The sequence below is a fragment of the Choloepus didactylus genome, chromosome 16 (genome assembly GCF_015220235.1).
Source record: "Choloepus didactylus isolate mChoDid1 chromosome 16, mChoDid1.pri, whole genome shotgun sequence".
NCBI lineage: Eukaryota > Metazoa > Chordata > Mammalia > Pilosa > Megalonychidae > Choloepus > Choloepus didactylus.
In genome coordinates, this window is record NC_051322.1 from 56,269,257 (window position 1) to 56,289,702 (window position 20,446).

Consider the following 20,446-nt stretch of genomic DNA (forward strand, 5'->3'; position numbering starts at 1 on the left):
TTTGGTCAAGAAGATGTTCTCCGTCCCACGATGCCAGGTCTACATTCCTCCCCGGGAGTCATATTCCACTTTGCCAGGGAGATTCACTCCCCTGGGTGTCTGATCCCACGTAGGGGGGAGGGCAGTGATTTCACCTTTCAAGTTGGCTTAGCTAGAGAGACAGGGCCACATCTGAGCAACAAAGAGGCATTCGGGAGGAGGCTCTTGGGCACAACCATAGGGAGGCCTAGCCTCTCCTTTGCAGCAACCGTCTTCCCAAGGGTAAAACCTGTGGTAGAGGGCTCAACCCATCAAACCACCAGTCCCCTATGTCTGTGGTCATGTTAGCAACCATGGAGGTGGGGTAGGCGAATACCCCTGCATTCTCCATAGGCTCCTCAAGGGGGCACTACATCTTTTTTTTTTCCTTGTTTTTCTTTCTTTTTTTTTTTTTTTTAGCTTTCCCTTCTTTTTTAAATCAACTGTATGAAAAAAAAGTTAAAAAGAAAACAAACATACAATAAAAGAACATTTCAAAGAGACCATAACAAGGGAGTAAGGAAAAGACAACTAACCTAAGATAACTGCTTAACTTCCAACATGTTCCTACGAAGTCACTTTTAAAGTGCCCAGTGTTTAGACATAGATATTAATTTTTAATGTATTTTAATGAGTTTGTGTTTAATTGTCTCATGATTTCTTCCACGTATACTTTACTTATCACTAAAAAAGGAACTCTATGAACCCTGGGTGCTTAAAAAATAGTCTTCTCATTTAGTCTTCTTTGAAAACATAAATAACATCAATGTCTCTATGTGAAGATTGCCTAAAATCAAAAGGCAGAAGGCCCCTAAATGAGCATGTATGAGCTTGTGTCAACATTATTTCTTTATGTGAAGTATATTTGGACACCATAGAGTTTTCACACCATAGAGTTTTGTTGTTATACATATAATAATAGTGGTAATGCGCTTACTGAGTTTATTATTGAACTGTGTGCCAGGAAGAGTGTTCGGTGTTTTATTGGCTCAAGTGTTTCATGAGAACTTTAAAGAAGATATTGTTGCTTTTCTCATCTTACATTGTGGAAACTGAGCTCTAGGGAAGTTAAGTTACTTTGCCTCAATCTCATCAGCTGACAGATGGTACCAGCAGGATTGAGCACCCCCTGCCCCTGACTCTGAACCATTGCCCTTGATGCTCTCTATTCCTGCTGATGGTCTATGTTCTGCAAGTTAGCTGCATGGCTCTCTTTTGATGAGAATGATAGAAGAATGAAATGTATTTAAAGTACATTGGAAATTCTGTAACACATTTTAGTTTCTCAAAGTATATATTTTTTGTTTTGAGAATTTCTTTTTTTGTTACTGTGGAAGAATTATTTTCAGTTGTATTGTAACTGCATTGTGGGATAATTTACCCAGCATAGATCCCTAATTAACAGAAAATGAACCACATCACGTTTATCTCAGCTGAGTAGCTGCTGTGTTCCAAGTTCTGTGCTGTTCCCTGCAGGTTCAAAAGAGTTTAGAATCTAGTGGCAGTTCGAATTTAAGTAAATCCGCCAACGACAGCGTTTCAGGTCCTCAAGAAATGAGTGGTGGATGAATAAGATTGTGCAGATGTTTCATCCTTTCAGATGGAGAGACAGTTGCATTCTCTGTGGTTCTTTATGTCTTACCTAACCAAGAGAAGGAAGGGATAGAGAAAGGAGTGGTTAAGTTTCTGCAGTGGAACTTGGTACTTTTCAAATGACTTGTAAGATTATGTTTACCACGTGGTGAGATTAGTACACTTTTTTCACACATCATTTCCTTTTCAATCTTGGTTTAAAGAATTGTCTTGGGAACTGAATCCCAGTTGAACTATGTAAAGATTGCTTCAACATTATACATCATTTGGGAAAATGAAATAAGTTGTTTTATTACTACAGTGATTTGCTCTTACAACAATGTTTTAAAAATCTAATCTTCCGTTTTTTGAATTTATTTTTATTTTACAGTGTATTTCCAATGCCTTCCTAATTTGGAAGACTATTTCAACATAGGTATTTATTAAACATCAGTACTACAGCTGGAATTAAAGATGCTTAGAGGCAAATATAAGCTATATTTAATAAGATTTTATTTAAATTGGGACTTATAGCAGAAAGATCTTGGAAGAGAGAGGAAGATTCTGGTGGGTGAGGAGAGAGATGACAGGTATCTAATAGCTTCAAATAGGTATACACACCTAAGTTCAAAACATATACATAATACACGTGCAATTGTATGTATACAAACCGATTTTTATTATTTTAGTTATAGATATATTAAAAGCTGCTTCTTAGATTTTTAGTTCATGCTTTTGATCTTGAATCAAATGTAGTAATTAGTATGCTTTTTGCTCTTCTAAATATCCAAATATTCTGCTACTTAAAATTATGATTCCTGAATATTTAATAACATGAACAGAATGTTTTTAAGTGGAAGTGTGAGTTAAGGAATTTGGTTTTGAAAGTGTTTTTTTTGAGAAGAGGCTTGAGGACTGTGAAAATATGATTATTCGTGTTCTTCATACCTTACTTGCTACTTATCCATATCTCTCATTTTTCCACTGTTTTTCTTTCTTTGGCTCCATTTTAATTTGAGACAAGTAGTAAAACTATTTATTTTAAAACATTGGGTGTCTACTATAAGCGAAAGATTCTGCTGGACTCTGTGGGAAACCCAGAAGAGTATAAGGCATAATCCCAAACTCAGGGGGATTTGCAGTCTGTGAGTGACTGATGTACACACAAAGACACTAGGAGTGAACCACGGGAGGATAAAGGGAATCGTGTTGTGAGATGTAAGCAGGCATAGAACCAGCCAGCCTCGGGGTTCTACATTGGAATACTGGCTTGCTTTTAAAATTCCATCACTGACAGCATGGTTGTATTAGAAATCACTCCCCAAGTCTAGGTGTAAAGAGAAGCTCGAGTGGAGGAAACCATGCTTAAAGCCTTAGTCCAAGGATATATTTGATGAAAAGAAGTACACGGGAGTCTGAAGACAGGAATCATTTTTAATACCATTTCAAATGTTATTGGAATGTTTAAAGCACAGTAAAATTATATATGGTATTAGTATATTCTCTTTCATCATTTCAGTTAAATGGAAAATGGTTTTTGGACAGAATTGTTTTAGCACTTTCACCCAGGTCACAAAACATCAAAGCACAGAATACCAAGGAACTATTAAATGACAGGAAAGAAAGGGACTTTATCAAGTTGGAGTCCCTTCCAAATGGCTTCGCTGTGCCTTAAGCACACCTGTGTGCCCCAACCAGAAGTCCTCAGGGAAAGGTCAAGTCTGGGGGATAGTGCAAGTAGTTTGAAAAATCTCTGCAGGTCATCACTGGTATCTGATGCCAGCTGAGAACCACTGGCAAAACCGTTTACAATCGCGGTCTAAAGCCTTACGATGGGGAATAGCACAAGCTCTGAAACCCATTTCATTGTCTTCTTTTCTCTAGGATAATAGAACTAACTTCTTACCTATTTCTCTGTGAAAACCTTTATAGTTATGAATATTGTTTAATAAACAGCCATTTTTTTTGGACCATCTTTTGAGACTGCACTTAGTAAAAGTAAATTATCCATCCAGAAACTAGAAGTAGTTCCAAATCTTTAACAACTCAGACATAAAAACGTATTTTTCCCTGAAAATTACGCCCATACCACAGGCCCACAAGAGCTCATGGGTGTGGGCATGCAAAACTGAAAAACATGAGACACCTGGTGGCTAAGACCACCTGAAGCTTAATTTTGCCTGCTTTTGTTTTCTGCTTTCTTTTTTTCTAAAGGGCTCTGGTGAGCAAAAGTGTTCCTTGTTTCACTGAGTGATCCGTGGGGCAGGACAAGGGAGGTAGCGAGCCTGATGGTTCACAGGGGGTTTGAAGCAGATCTGTGTGTTCAGGTGAATTTGCGAGGCTCTGTCAAACTGAGCCTTACGTATGTTTCTGCCATCTAGATATCTTTTAAAGATTTTGGGGACAGTGATCTCCTGGACATGCACAACTTTTTTTCAGAATAAGGGGATTCAAGCACAGCATCTGTTAGTTAAACTTTATATATTAATTTGATTAGGTTGGTTTGAGAAGTGGTGAATAATGGTGAGATAACTAGCGGGGCCATTTACATCACATAGAGAAAACCACTGTGATGAGACTTTTCATTAAAAACCCAGTTATTGTACTGTTGTGTGGATAGTCATAATGTCATCTGTATGGTTGAAAATAGAAGCAGGACGTATTATACTCAGTCCCTGGTACAGGGTGTTTTTCTCTCTGTGTGAAGGAAAAAAGGAAGCATAGAATCCAGGATAATGACTCTCAGATAAACTCCAAGGGGTGAGAATAATTCATCTATGCATTCATGCACTCAGCCTGGAAATTCTGAGTGCTGCTCTCATCGGTTCTTATTTCTGCCTGGAGTAAGACCACCTTCAAGTCATTAGGGGATTCTTTTTTTTTTTTTTTTTCCATTTTTCTTCCTGGGGGGGTGAAATTTCTAAATATAGACACATATCCTTTGCAGCACCCTACATTTTTTAAAAAATTTTAATCTGCTACCTAATTAAAAAATTGTTTTATGCAATTCCCTCTTCTTCTTTAAATAACTCTGCAGAAGCTTTAGCATTTTCTTGACGCCTTGGCCTGTGGACTGCTTCAGTTTCTCAGTGGCTTTGGACTCCTGCCACTGAGCAGGATTTGCCCCTCCCGAGAATCTTAGACCAATGCAGTCCTGTTGTTTTGAGGGAAGATCACAGAGACCCTGCTGTCTGATATGGTAGCTGCTGGCCACGTGTGGCTTTTGAGCACTTGAAGTATGTCTGGTGTGACCGAGGGACTGGATTTTCAATTTCATTTCATTTTCATTCATCTTAAGTTTTAAAAGTGAAACTATAAAAGATTTTGCCGTTAAACACAACTTTATTGTTGTGGTAAGGCTAGATTTCACTTTGACAGTCGAAAACTTAGCAACCGAACTAAAATGTGCTCTAAATGTAAAATGCACACCTGATTTTCAAGAATCTGGGAAAAAAAGAATGTAAAATATCACATTAATAAGTTTTTATGTTGATTACATATGGACATACTAGTATTTTGGATATATTGGGTTAAATGAAATATATGATCAAGACTGATTGCACCTGTTCCTTTTTACTTTTTTAATATGGCTCCTGCATAATTTAAAATTAGAGATGAGGCTCATGTTATGTTTCCGTGACAGGGTGTCTCAGCCTTGGCACTGTTGACACTTGGGGCGGTCCTTTGTCCTGGGGGGCTGTCTCATGGCCACTAGGCTGTTCAGGAACACTCCAGGCCTAGCTGAGCTGCACCAATCTATGGTCTAGCCAGCTGCTCCTCTCCACACCATGACCGATGGGGCTCCCGCAGTCTGTTTGGAAGCTGCCCCTAATAAGAATCTCTTGCCTCCCTTTTTTGGAAGTAATTGTAAGACTGTTCTTTATATTAACCAGCCTGTAACTTTCACTGGTGTTACTAGTTCTAATCTCTTGAATAATAAAGGAGAAACTAAATTCTTTATGAAAGAATATGTGGTAAAGGCCTTATTCATTCAAAAGTTTGTTCAGCAGATACTTAATCTAGTTAACTATCTAATATGCGTTTCCCTTGTGCTTCTATCAGTGTCTTGTACCCAGAGTGGTCTGAATGAGAGTGGGTTTGGCTCGGCCTGTGCTGCACAAGAAAAGAGTATGAACTTTATGACAATTGTTTACCTTTCATAATCCTTTCCCCTGCTTTCTGATTGTGTTCTAGAACAGACAAATCATGTTATGGGTTAATCTGCCCTCATTATTTGGTAATTACTAGATTAAGTGTCAGACATTGTCCTAGGCAACAGGGATGCACCAGTAGATAAATCATATGTTCTCGTGGAGCTTATGTACCATCGCAGGAGTAGGGGATGGGGTTAGTCAACAAATAAGCAAGAGACTGTGCAGCATGGCACATTTGCATCAGTGCTGTGAAGAAAAATGCAGCCGGAGCATGGGGATTTGCTGGGGGTGGGGGCCTGGGTGCAGTGTTACTCCCACCGTCCCAGGACCCAGCCTCATACCCCGTGACCTCTGTCATGCCTGCTGTGCCCAGACCCCCAGTTTCTTAGTTTCTTCAACCATTGCTTATAACGACGTGTTCCCAACACCTTTGCGGAGCCTCTGATAAATCCTCCTGGATGTGGGTATGGAGGTTCCTTCTAAAAGTGGCACCCGCCTCTGAATTCCAGCACCAGTCTGACCATTACAGAACTCCCTGGGGGTGCTCTTCTGGCCCCTGGCCTCCCTCTTGGCAGTCTGAGGTTGCCACCTGCCTTTTGGCAGCCTCCTCATGCTGTTGACTTAGACTGTGGCCAACAACCCTGCGACTGTACTCAGCCACGACTTCTGTACCATGTCCTTGCCTTAGAGCCACGTTTCCCTTGTACTTCTGTTGGTGTCTTGCATGCAGAGTGGTCTGAGTGAGGGTGGGTTTGGCTCGGCCATCCTGCACAGGAAAAGAGCATGGACTTTATGACAACTGTCTACCTTTCACAGCCCTTTCCCCTGCTTTCTGATTGTGTTCTAGAACAGACGAATCATGTTACAGGTTAATCTGGCCTCATTATTTGGTATGATTATTAGATTTTCATAAAACACCACAAAAAGTTATGCACCTGAGAGGCAGGGCAAGATGGCAGACTGGTGAGCTGTATGTTTTAGTTACTCCTCCAGGAAAGTAGGTAAAAAGCCAGGAACTGCGTGGACTGGACACCACAGAGCAATCTGTCTTTGGGCATACTTCATACAACACTCATGAAAACGTGGAACTGCTGAGATCAGCGAAATCTGTAAGTTTTTGCGGCCAGGGGACCCGCGCCCCTCCCTGCCAGGCTCAGTCCCGGGGGAGGAGGGGCTGTCAGCTCCAGGAAGGAGAAGGGAGAATTGCAGTGGCTGCTCTTACCGGAAACTCATTCTACTGATTCAAACTCCAACCATAGATAGACTGAGGCCAGACACCAGAGACTCTGAGAGCAGCCAGCCCAGCAGAGAGGAGACAGGCATAGAAAAAAAACAACACGAAAAACTCCAAAATAAAAGCAGAGGATTTTTGGAGTTCTGGTGAACACAGAAAGGGGAAGGGCGGAGATCAGGCCTTGAGGCGCATATGCAAATCCCGAAGCAAGGCTGATCTCTCTGCCCTGGGCACTTTTCCTTAATGGCCCTGGTTGCTTTGTCTATTAGCGTTTCAATAACCCATTAGATCTCTGAGGAGGGCCGTTTTTTTTTTTTTTTTTTTTTTTTTTTTTTTTTTTTTTTTTTAAATCCTTTTTGCTTTTTCTAAAACAATTACTCTAAGAAGCTCAATACAGAAAGCTTCAAAGAATTGAAATTTGGGCACGTCAAGTCAAGAGCAGAACTAAGAGAGCTCTGAGACAAAAGGCAATAATCCAGTGGCTGAGAAAATTCACTAAACAACACAACTTCCCAAGAAAAGGGGGGTGTCCGCTCACAGCCACCATCCTGGTGGACAGGAAACACTCCTGCCCATCGCCAGCCCCATAGCCCAGAGCTACCCCAGACAACCCAGTGTGACGGAAGTGCTTCAAATAACAGGCACACACCACAAAACTGGGCGTGGACATTAGCCTTCCCTGCAACCTCAGCTGAATGTCCCAGAGCTGGGAAGGGGGAGCAGTGTGAATTAACAGAGCCCCATTCAGCCATCATTTGAGCAGACTGGGAGCCTCCCAACACAGCCCAGCAGCCCAGAACTGCCCTGGGGGGACGGCACTCACCTGCGACATAGCACAGTCATCCCTCAACAGAGGACCCGGAGTGCACAGCCTGGAAGAGGGGCCCACTTGCAAGTCTCAGGAGCCATACGCCAATACCAAAGACTTGTGGGTCAGTGGCAGAGACAAACTGTGGCAGGACTGAACTGAAGGATTAGACTATTGCAGTAGCTTTAAAACTCTAGGATCATCAGGGAGATTTGATTGTTAGGGCCACCCCCCCTCCCCGACTGCCCAGAAACACGCCCCACATACAGGGCAGGCAACACCAACTACACACGCAAGCTTGGGACACCAATTGGGCCCCACAAGACTCACTCCCCCACTCACCAAAAAGGCTAAGCAGGGGAGATCTGGCTTGTGGAGAACAGGTGGCTCGTGGACGCCACCTGCTGGTTAGTTAGAGAAAGTGTACTCCACGAAGCTGTAGATCTGATAAATTAGAGATAAGGACTTCAACTGGTCTACAAACCCTAAAAGAACCCTATCAAGGTCAGCAAATGCCACGAGGCCAAAAACAACAGAAAATTATAAAGCATATGAAAAAACCAGACGATATGGATAACCCAAGCCCAAGCACCCAAATCAAAAGACCAGAAGAGACACAGCACCTAGAGCAGCTACTCAAAGAACTAAAGATGAACAATGAGACCCTAGTACGGGATATGAAGGAAATCAAGAAGACCCTAGAAGAGCATAAAGAAGACATTGCAAGACTAAATAAAAAAATGGATGATCTTATGGAAATTAAAGAAACTGTTGACCAAATTAAAAAGATTCTGGACACTCATAGTACAAGACTAGAGGAAGTTGAACAACGAATCAGTGACCTGGAAGATGACAGAATGGAAAATGAAAGCATAAAAGAAAGAATGGGGAAAAAAATTGAAAAACTCGAAATGGACCTCAGGGATATGATAGATAATATGAAACGTCCGAATATAAGACTCATTGGTGTCCCAGAAGGGGAAGAAAAGGGTAAAGGTCTAGGAAGAGTATTCAAAGAAATTGTTGGGGAAAACTTCCCAAATCTTCTAAACAACATAAATACACAAATCATAAATGCTCAGCGAACTCCAAATAGAATAAATCCAAAAAAACCCACTCCGAGACATATACTGATCACACTGTCAAACACAGAAGAGAAGGAGCAAGTTCTGAAAGCAGCAAGAGAAAAGCAATTCACCACATACAAAGGAAACAGCATAAGACTAAGTAGTGACTACTCAGCAGCCACCATGGAGGCAAGAAGGCAGTGGCACGATATATTTAAAATTCTGAGTGAGAGGAATTTCCAGCCAAGAATACTTTATCCAGCAAAGCTCTCCTTCAAATTTGAGGGAGAGCTTAAATTTTTCACAGACAAAGAAATGCTGAGAGAATTTGCTAACAAGAGACCTGCCCTACTGGAGATACTAAAGGGAGCCCTACAGACAGAGAAACAAAGACAGGACAGAGAGACTTGGAGAAAGGTTCAGTACTAAAGAGATTCTGTATGGGTACAATAAAGGATATTAATAGAGAGAGGGAAAAATATGGCAAACATAATCCAAAGGATAAGATGGCCGATTCAAGAAATGCCTTCACGGTTTTAACGTTGAATGTAAATGGATTAAACTCCCCAATTAAAAGATATAGATTCGCAGAATGGATCAAAAAAAATGAACCATCAATATGTTGCATACAAGAGACTCATCTTAGACACAGGGACACAAAGAAACTGAAAGTGAAAGGATGGAAAAAAATAGTTCATGCAAGCTACAGCCAAAAGAAAGCAGGTGTAGCAATATTAATCTCAGATAAAATAGACTTCAAATGCAGGGATGTTTTGAGAGACAAAGAAGGCCACTACATACTAATAAAAGGGGCAATTCAGCAAGAAGAAATAACAATCGTAAATGTCTATGCACCCAATCAAGGTGCCACAAAATACATGAGAGAAACATTGGCAAAACTAAAGGAAGCAATTGATGTTTCCACAATAATTGTGGGAGACTTCAACACATCACTCTCTCCTATAGATAGATCAACCAGACAGAAGACCAATAAGGAAATTGAAAACCTAAACAATCTGATAAATGAATTAGATTTAACAGACATCTACAGGACATTACATCCCAAATCAACAGGATACACATACTTTTCTAGTGCTCACGGAACTTTCTCCAGAATAGATCATATGCTGGGACATAAAACAAGCATCAATAAATTTAAAAAGATTGAAATTATTCAAAGCACATTCTCTGACCACAATGGAATACAATTAGAAGTCAATAACCATCAGAGACTTAGAAAATTCACAAATACCTGGAGGTTAAACAACACACTCCTAAACAATCAGTGGGTTAAAGAAGAAATAGCAAGAGAAATTGCTAAATATATAGAGACGGATGAAAATGAGAACACAACATACCAAAACCTATGGGATGCAGCAAAAGCAGTGCTAAGGGGGAAATTTATAGCACTAAACGCATATATTAAAAAGGAAGAAAGAGCCAAAATCAAAGAACTAATGGATCAACTGAAGAAGCTAGAAAATGAACAGCAAACCAATCCTAAACCAAGTACAAGAAAAGAAATAACAAGGATTAAAGCAGAAATAAATGACATAGAGAACAAAAAAACAATGGAAAGGATAAATATCACCAAAAGTTGGTTCTTTGAGAAGATCAACAAGATTGACAAGCCCCTAGCTAGACTGACAAAATCAAAAAGAGAGAAGACCCATATAAACAAAATAATGAATGAAAAAGGTGACATAACTGCAGATCCTGAAGAAATTAAAAAAATTATAAGAGGATATTATGAACAACTGTATGGCAACAAACTGGATAATGTAGAAGAAATGGACAATTTCCTGGAAACATATGAACAACCTAGACTGACCAGAGAAGAAATAGAAGACCTCAACCAACCCATCACAAGCAAAGAGATCCAATCAGTCATCAAAAATCTTCCCACAAATAAATGCCCAGGGCCAGATGGCTTCACAGGGGAATTCTACCAAACTTTCCAGAAAGAACTGACACCAATCTTACTCAAACTCTTTCAAAACATTGAAAAAAATGGAACACTACCTAATTCATTTTATGAAGCTAACATCAATCTAATACCAAAACCAGGCAAAGATGCTACAAAAAAGGAAAACTACCGGCCAATCTCCCTAATGAATATAGATGCAAAAATCCTCAACAAAATACTTGCAAATCGAATCCAAAGACACATTAAAAAAATCATACACCATGACCAAGTGGGGTTCATTCCAGGCATGCAAGGATGGTTCAACATAAGAAAAACAATCAATGTATTACAACACATTAAAAACTCGAAAGGGAAAAATCAATTGATCATCTCAATAGATGCTGAAAAAGCATTTGACAAAATCCAACATCCGTTTTTGATAAAAACACTTCAAAAGGTAGGAATTGAAGGAAACTTCCTCAACATGATAAAGAGCATATATGAAAAACCCACGGCCAGCATAGTACTCAATGGTGAGAGACTGAAAGCCTTCCCTCTAAGATCAGGAACAAGACAAGGATGCCCGCTGTCACCACTGTTATTCAACATTGTGCTGGAAGTGCTAGCCAGGGCAATCCGGCAAGACAAAGAAATAAAAGGCATCCAAATTGGAAAAGAAGAAGTAAAACTGTCATTGTTTGCAGATGATATGATCTTATATCTAGAAAACCCTGAGAAATCAACGATACACCTACTAGAGCTAATAAACAAATTTAGCAAAGTAGCGGGATACAAGATTAATGCACATAAGTCAGTAATGTTTCTATATGCTAGAAATGAACAAACTGAAGAGACACTCAAGAAAAAGATACCATTTTCAATAGCAACTAAAAAAATCAAGTACCTAGGAATAAACTTAACCAAAGGTGTAAAAGACCTATACAAAGAAAACTACATAACTCTACTAAAAGAAATAGAAGGGGACCTTAAAAGATGGAAAAATATTCCATGTTCATGGATAGGAAGGCTAAATGTCATTAAGATGTCAATTCTACCCAAACTCATCTACAGATTCAATGCAATCCCAATCAAAATTCCAACAACCTACTTTGCAGACTTGGAAAAGCTAGTTATCAAATTTATTTGGAAAGGGAAGATGCCTCGAATTGCTAAAGACACTTTAAAAAAGAAAAACGAAGTGGGAGGACTTACACTCCCTGACTTTGAAGCTTATTATAAAGCCACAGTTGCCAAAACAGCATGGTACTGGCACAAAGATAGACATATAGATCAATGGAATCGAATTGAGAATTCAGAGATAGACCCTCAGATCTATGGCCGACTGATCTTTGATAAGGCCCCCAAAGTCACCGAACTGAGCCATAATGGTCTTTTCAACAAATGGGGCTGGGAGAGTTGGATATCCATATCCAAAAGAATGAAAGAGGACCCCTACCTCACCCCCTACACAAAAATTAACTCAAAATGGACCAAAGATCTCAATATAAAAGAAAGTACCATTAAACTCCTAGAAGATAATGTAGGAAAACATCTTCAAGACCTTGTATTAGGAGGCCACTTCCTAGACTTTACACCCAAAGCACAAGCAACAAAAGAGAAAATAGATAAATGGGAACTCCTCAAGCTTAGAAGTTTCTGCACCTCAAAGGAATTTCTCAAAAAGGTAAAGAGGCAGCCAACTCAATGGGAAAAAATTTTTGGAAACCATGTATCTGACAAAAGACTGATATCTTGCATATACAAAGAAATCCTACAACTCAATGACAATAGTACAGACAGCCCAATTATAAAATGGGCAAAAGATATGAAAAGACAGTTCTCTGAAGAGGAAATACAAATGGCCAAGAAACACATGAAAAAATGTTCAGCTTCACTAGCTATTAGAGAGATGCAAATTAAGACCACAATGAGATACCATCTAACACCGGTTAGAATGGCTGCCATTAAACAAACAGGAAACTACAAATGCTGGAGGGGATGTGGAGAAATTGGAACTCTTATTCATTGTTGGTGGGACTGTATAATGGTTCAGCCACTCTGGAAGTCAGTCTGGCAGTTCCTTAGAAAACTAGAGATAGAGCTACCATTCGATCCAGCGATTGCACTTCTCGGGATATACCCGGAAGATCGGAAAGCAGTGACACGAACAGATATCTGCACGCCAATGTTCATAGCAGCATTATTCACAATTGCCAAGAGATGGAAACAACCCAAATGTCCTTCAACAGATGAGTGGATAAATAAAATGTGGTATATACACACGATGGAATACTACGCGGCAGTAAGAAGGAATGATCTGGTGAAACATATGACAACATGGATGAACCTTGAAGACATAATGCTGAGCGAAATAAGCCAGGCACAAAAAGAGAAATATTATATGCTACCACTAATGTGAACTTTGAAAAATGTAAAACAAATGGTTTATAATGTAGAATGTAGGGGAACTAGCAGTAGAGAGCAATTAAGGAAGGGGGAACAATAATCCAAGAAGAACAGATAAGCTATTTAACGTTCTGGGGATGCCCAGAAATGACTATGGTCTGTTAATTTCTGATGGATGTAGTAGGAACAAGTTCACTGAAATGTTGCTATAGTATGTAACTTTCTTGGGGTAAAGTAGGAACATGTTGGAAGTTAAGCAGTTATCTTAGGTTAGTTGTCTTTTTCTTACTCCCTTGCTATGGTCTCTTTGAAATGTTCTTTTATTGTATGTTTGTTTTCTTTTTAACTTTTTTTTACATACAGTTGATTTGAAAAAAGAAGGGAAAGTTAAAAAGAAAAAAGACAAACAAGGGGAAAAAAAAAAAAAAGATGTAGTGCCCCCTTGAGGAGCCTGTGGAGAATGCAGGGGTATTCGCCTACCCCACCTCCATGGTTGCTAACATGACCACAGACATAGGGGACTGGTGGTTTGATGGGTTGAGCCCTCTACCATAAGTTTTACCCTTGGGAAGACGGTTGCTGCAAAGGAGAGGCTAGGCCTCCTTGTATTTGTGCCTAAGAGTCTCCTCCTGAATGCCTCTTTGTTGCTCAGATGTGGCCCTCTCTCTCTGGCTAAGCCAACTTGAAAGGTGAAATCACTGCCCTCCCCCCTACGTGGGATCAGACACCCAGGGAAGTGAATCTCCCTGGCAACGTGGAATATGACTCCCGGGGAGGAATGTAGACCCGGCATCGTGGGATGGAGAACACCTTCTTGACCAAAAGGGGGATGTGAAAGGAAATGAAATAAGCTTCAGTGGCAGAGAGATTCCAAAACGAGCCGAGAGATCACTCTGGTGGGCACTCTTACGCACACTTTAGACAACCTTTTTTAGGTTCTAAAGAATTGGGGTAGCTGGTGGTGGATACCTGAAACTATTAAACTACAACCCAGAACCCATGAATCTCGAAGACAGTTGTATAAAAATGTAGCTTATGAGGGGTGACAGTGGGATTGGGAATGCCATAAGGACCAAACTCCACTTTGTCTAGTTTATGGATGGATGTGTAGAAAAGTAGGGGAAGGAAACAAACAGACAAAGGTACCCAGTGTTCTTTTTTACTTCAATTGCTCTTTTTCACTCTAATTATTATTCTTGTTATTTTTGTGTGTGTGCTAATGAAGGTGTCAGGGATTGATTTAGGTGATGAATGTACAACTATGTAATGGTACTGTAAACAATCGAAAGTACAATTTGTTTTGTATGACTGCGTGGTATGTGAATATATCTCAATAAAATGATGATTAAAAAAAAAAAAAAAAAAAGTTATGCACCTGCAGGTAAGAACAGCGTATTCCTGGGTGGGATTATGGCTGGCAGTCCTGTGATGATTTCTACACTGAGAATAATCACAAAGCTTAGGTGTCTCCAATGCTTTCTTGCCTCCAAAATCCTTTCATCAGAATCATAGTGCATACCTATAAATTTTTTGTATGCATTTGTGAGGGAAAATTACAGCCCCCTTGTTCATTTTTCACAAAGCTTAATTCAGATTCACAAATTCCTGGGTATATTTTACATTTCTGCTAGACTTTTCATAGGCCATAGATGGAAAATATAGTTTATATACATCTCTAAAACTATATTATAAATGCAAATGGTTGAGTATGGCAGGGATTCTTAGCTCTTCTATTGACTGTTGATGTCACAGAAGACTGATGATCTTGAATAGTTGGGGAATGAGATTTAAGTGCTATCTGTGGTCACTTACCTGGCATATTAGCAAATCTGTGAAATGAGCAGTGTGTGTTCCTGAAAAAGAAGAAAAAAACCAAAAGAATTTTACCATGGAGGACTTTTATATAACAGTCTTTATTTTAAAACTTAAAATTTTATTAACTTAAATAATTCAGATTAATTAGTTTAGTTTACCAAAGATGTTCTTTAGACGTTAAAAATTTTTTTTTGCCTAATAGTTTCTTTAATATTTTAATTTCATAGATATATTTCAGGAGGCACCTGGAAAACCAGCATCACTTGCCATAAACCAAGATGACTGTTAAAAGAAGGCATTATTATAACGAGGCTGTAGAAAGTTCTTTTAACTCCCGTTGTTTCTGTGGAAGTGGGGTTGGCTTCCTGCTGGCCACAGGATACCTGAGAACTAACCTGCTATTTCTCCCAAGCTGCATACCGTCTGCTTCTGACCACCAGTAACCTTCTGGCTACTTCCAAAATCCTGAAGAGGCTTTGGAAATGCTCTTTCTTTAGAAATTAATTTTAAAGGTTTTTTTTTTTTGTTTGATTTTTTTTTTTTTTTAATGTATCCAGATATGTTACATTTTATCCAATGTCAGTGTCCTTGGAAAAGTACCAATATATGACACAGGGCCTAAATTTTACTTTAGCTTTTATAGTTTGTTTGCATTTTCCCATTTAATTTCTTAAACCCTGTAAGCTAGGCTCTGTGATGGTATTTTGTTTATATTGCTTAGCAGCTGGAATAGAGTAATCTATTAAGTATTAGAGTTCAGCATATGGTCGTCATCGTGCCTTGAACCCAAATAGCAGAGTCCAGTGTGCCATCTCCTGAAGGGATAGTGTACCCTTGAGATGGTCCAAATGGCTCAACCCCAAGGACAGGGCTCTGGGGGCTTGGAAAGGAAAAGGAGAACATGGAGGAATAGGATCAGAACTACAGGAAGACCAATGGCTTTGCCATAAGCTCTTTCAGTGGCCCTAATAGCAGCGGACAGGTTCAACCTCAGATTTACCCTGACTCACCTGTCTGGGACGATGCAGATTTGGAATATGTCTCTCTCTGTGGGGCTCTCACATTAATGACAAGCAGTTTTTTCGCCCCCGTATCAATAGCATTACAATTAAATCTTTGCTTTTCTTTTCTCTTTACAGAACAAGCTTGCCATCCCCTATGTTTTCCAGAAATGACTTCAGTATCTGGAGCATCCTCAGAAAATGTATTGGAATGGTAAATTAACTTCAGTTTTGTAATATAACATTAAGCAGATATGTGTGTTTAATTGTATATCTTTTGAAGGGAATCTTAATGTTTACATTAAAGTTATGGAGAGAATCAGAACCTATAAGAATCAGAAATTGGGGAGGTCTTATCTTAGGTTTTACTGACAGAACTGAGTCCTTCTTTATGCCATTTAATACGACTTTCATAAGACTTTTCATTGTAAGAAAATAGGAAAAGAGAATGCTCTTTTTCTATTGTCACATCACATTTGTATTTCCCCATAGACAGACCTACTCAGAAATTTTCTCAAAAAGAAGACTGAGTACCCCCACCCAACAACATTATGGAATATAGCTTCACTTATGTTTCTATAGTCAGAGAAAGTTTTCAGGCCTTGGATTTGTGAGTGTGTTTTATTAAATATTTGTAATATGTTCCTGCTTATCTGTCTGTGCAGATGGATCTGATTTTTTTTAAAGTTTTTAATTATTATTTACCATTATATAAATTCTTGGATCCCCTTTAAGGCTGTCAGACTAGAATTCCAAGTAAAATTCTCTTAACTTCTTAGCATGACCTTTAACCAGCAATAATGATGAAAATTTAAGAACACATGAGCCCTAGCTGCCAGAGAATTGGCTTGGACATTGCCTTTTTGAATTTTACAATTTAGTGTGCGAACTGGGAGCTTCCCCCTGCACTGAGTATAGTCAGCTTCCAAACATTTTCATTCTGATGTCTGAAATTCTTCCAACTGGTGATGAGTCCATGTTGGTGTTCTTCTAATGTTCCTGTTTTCTGGGTGGGGTAGTGTACTCTGAGACTTCCTAAATGTAAATTCCAAGGAGCCAATCTCAGAAACACTTTATTTTAAAGAAATGTTTTCTGAATCCTACTGTGTGGAGAGTAATTCAAGCAAGCTTTGCAGCTGGATTATGTGGGATCTCTCCCAGCTCTGCCACTTTCTAGCCATGAGGTCTTGGAGAATTGCTTTCCCACTCTGGCATTTCCTCTTCTGTAAAATTAGGGCAATAATTCATACCTTATAGATTTATTGAGAGATAAAGGAGCTAATTTATTTAAAATGCCTAGAATAGTCCCTGGTTTATTATAGTGCTATAAGGGGTAGTTCTTATTATCAGTTAATCACAACTGGGCTCTGATTGTGTTTCGGTTACAATATATTTTATGTATGTTTTATATTCTATGTCAGTGTAATTCAAACCCTCAGTAAAGTATATTTACCATTGTGATCCTTATGCAGATAGTTATATCTGTGTGTGTATAAAATTAAAACCAGTTTCACAAAGGAATATTATCATTACTACAAATGATATTTTCTATTATGTTAAAATAATGCTGATTCCAACTTGGTACTGAATCAAACCCACAGGTTAAAAAATGCTGTTTAAGTTACTTTGGAATTGGTGTTGCATCTGTCTAAGGCTATTTGGCTAGAGGAGTTTCTATGAAAATTTCAGGCATGACTTAGTCTTCCTGGCCACTGAGGGCTGTATTTGTCTTGCCTGAATGTGGCTCCCCACTTCTCTGTTTTTCCCTGGGGGGTCAGCTTTAGTGGCGATGGTGTGAATTTGTTCAAGCTTGGTGATCAACGACCTGTCTGTGCTTAAAGCAGGCAGCTGCCTAAATCAGAACTAACCATCCTCTTAAAAGATGGGAAGTAATGTTACTTTGAATTGTTCCTGTCATACTTTGAAAGAACGGTGGTTTAACTTTTATTTTCGGATGCAGAGCTATCTGTGCAAATAAATGCTTATGCTAAACCAGAAACAAAATAAAGCAGATAGAAGCAGACTGTGTGGGTTGGAAGGGCTCCACAGAATATGCTTTGCAATTTATATTTATAGAAGATGCTGATTAAAAACACAGAAAGTTGCAGGGGAAATAATATTTTGGAAAGCGGTCTCTGCTGAGGGTTCTGTAAGAGGCTAAAAGTTCTTGAAGAACATTTATTAATGTGTATTGGAAGGAAGTCATCTAGCATTTGGAAGTGTCAAGTTTTAGACACAATCTGTTGTAGGAAAACCCTTTCATAGGCTGTAGAGACACTCAGTCAAAAGGTGTAAGTGCTGGCAACAATACAGATTTAAAATAAGGTGTATTTTGAGAGAGATATGCAAATATTACACCAGAGTAAATTTTTTGTAGGATTGTTTTTGGGTATCAGCTCCTTCCAATATGTGTCTTTTCCCTTTGCCCACAAAAGAAAATAGGTTGAAATAGAAAATGATATTATCTATAAATACTATTACATTTAACTTCGAAGTGAAGGCATTTTTAAAAATTCTCCCAATGCACTTTCATGATTTTATTACATTTAACGATCGAAATACTTCACTTTAGGCCCTCTTTTTGTGGGTAAATCTCAGTTACAGAAGCCGTGTTCATATGCTTCAACTATCTTTTTCCTTAGCTTCACACTCCCAGTTTCTTAATTTGGTAATAAGTCCTAAAAGGAGCCAAGGAAATTTGATATTGAGCCGTAGCTTTTCACACCCTTCTCCAGGGCCTCTGTCAACATGAGGAGATGCCAAGTGCGAGGGGAGGCTGGTAGGAGCCTGCAGATCCAGGTCACAGTCCTGCACTGGAGGGGGCCCAGGCTTTTGCTAAAACAAGTGATGCCCTGGTTTCTGATGTGTATGATGTAATGCCATCATTCAAAATATATGGTTTTTTGCAACCCACTGTAATGGCTTATCTGCCGGATATGGTCTAAGTACGGGTTTGTGTTGATCAGGAAGGAAAGTCTGAGCTTCTTCAGGCGTTTGTCATCTGGTTGCCTAGTGCTCTACAGCTCCTTCTGCAGCGATGCTTGCTTTGCTCCTATCTCCTCCGTGTATGTCCACATACATACACATTTTGCTTTGATTTTTCCTGAAATGAATATAGAGATTTAGATGTCCAAAACTGGTGATAATCCTTCTTTTCTTCTCCCAATCTGTTTTAGACAGGATTATGTTACCGAAATTTGGGATTCACCATGAAATGAATACTTTCTTTCCATAACTGCAGTTCAGCCATAAACCTCTATGTGAGTGAAGCTTTTACCCAACAATTACAGCCCCTTAGAAGTAATACTGCTTTTGGTTAATAATTTGAAGTGTTTGTTCCTTATTTCCTTACTCCCATTCTCTCTGTGCCGAAAAACACTTGAATCCCATAATCCCAGTCTCCTATGTTTTCCTTTCTCTCCCCTCCCTTTGCTCCAAAGGCTTTCTCAGCAGGGCTCGCCCCTAAGTTAGGTTGTGGGAGTTCATACTTAAGGACTTTGGAAACCAGGGCCAGGACTGGGTGAGGCAAGTGAGGCTCCAAGGGGCAAGGCTTGAGGCTGCCCTCACTCAGGGCAATGCACATGCTGACCCTGGATTATTACAGCAGATGACAGAAGTCCTGCTATATTATAAATACTGACTTTTTAAAGCAAAATTGTCATCTCACTCTTTTAAATGTATCCAGGGGATTTTAAATTTGATTTGATTGTTGCCATCCTCATGTTAACCAAATACATGAGCAAGCTGTTCTTTGGAAATTTTATGTAGTTCCATTTTCTCTTCTAACTCATATTTCTGTTCCATGTTTCCCATAGAATATTATCCTACCTTAATGTTTGTGTCATTGAAGAACTTTTATTGATCACCATATCATGCTACGCTATCATAAAAATACATATAGAAATTAAAATTTCAAAATTTGTATTCTGTGGCCATTAGACATTAGTACTAAAATACTTCTGCATCAAGTTATTCTTGGTAGTATGTAAGTAGCCAAAATAACAAATGTTACAAAATTTAAGACATTATAAACATAAAAGCTTAAATGTTATTAGTGAAATGGTTTTTTTTCACTTGGGTTTAGATTTCTGAGAATCAGTATCACTATTACTAGAATGAGACAGGATTTTCAGTAATTATTTTTTTAATGGAAGCAAGAACTGAGAAACCTTGCTTATATTATTAGAAACATGGGAATAGGAGTTTTGTGGTTTTTTTTTTTTTTAATATCTAGCATTGTCAATCAGTTCTTTGACCCTTTTGCAATTATATGCCCAAAATCAGATAATAGCATATTATCAAAAATACTTTTTATAATCTATAAGCTAGAAATTCAATTAGGACATTCTTTAATGTTACTGAAAGCAAAAATTTGGAGCCCCAAGGATTTTGTTATCTTTTACTGGAGTGCTGGTCTCCTCAGTGTCTGGGAAATACACCAGAGAGGCTTTTCCAGGCTCATCAG

General features: G+C 39.0%; 1 protein-coding gene across 8 annotated transcripts in view; it reads left to right on the forward strand.

Annotated features, from left to right (window-relative positions):
• Positions 1-20,446, forward strand: part of OSBPL1A (oxysterol binding protein like 1A) — a 360,414-nt gene that overhangs the window by 296,893 nt on the left and 43,075 nt on the right. For all 8 annotated transcript variants that reach the window (XM_037806384.1, XM_037806381.1, XM_037806383.1 and 5 more), the window contains one exon: positions 16,120-16,195. In XM_037806384.1, the coding sequence (XP_037662312.1) occupies positions 16,120-16,195 (76 nt within the window). The remainder of the gene's footprint in view (positions 1-16,119; positions 16,196-20,446) is intronic.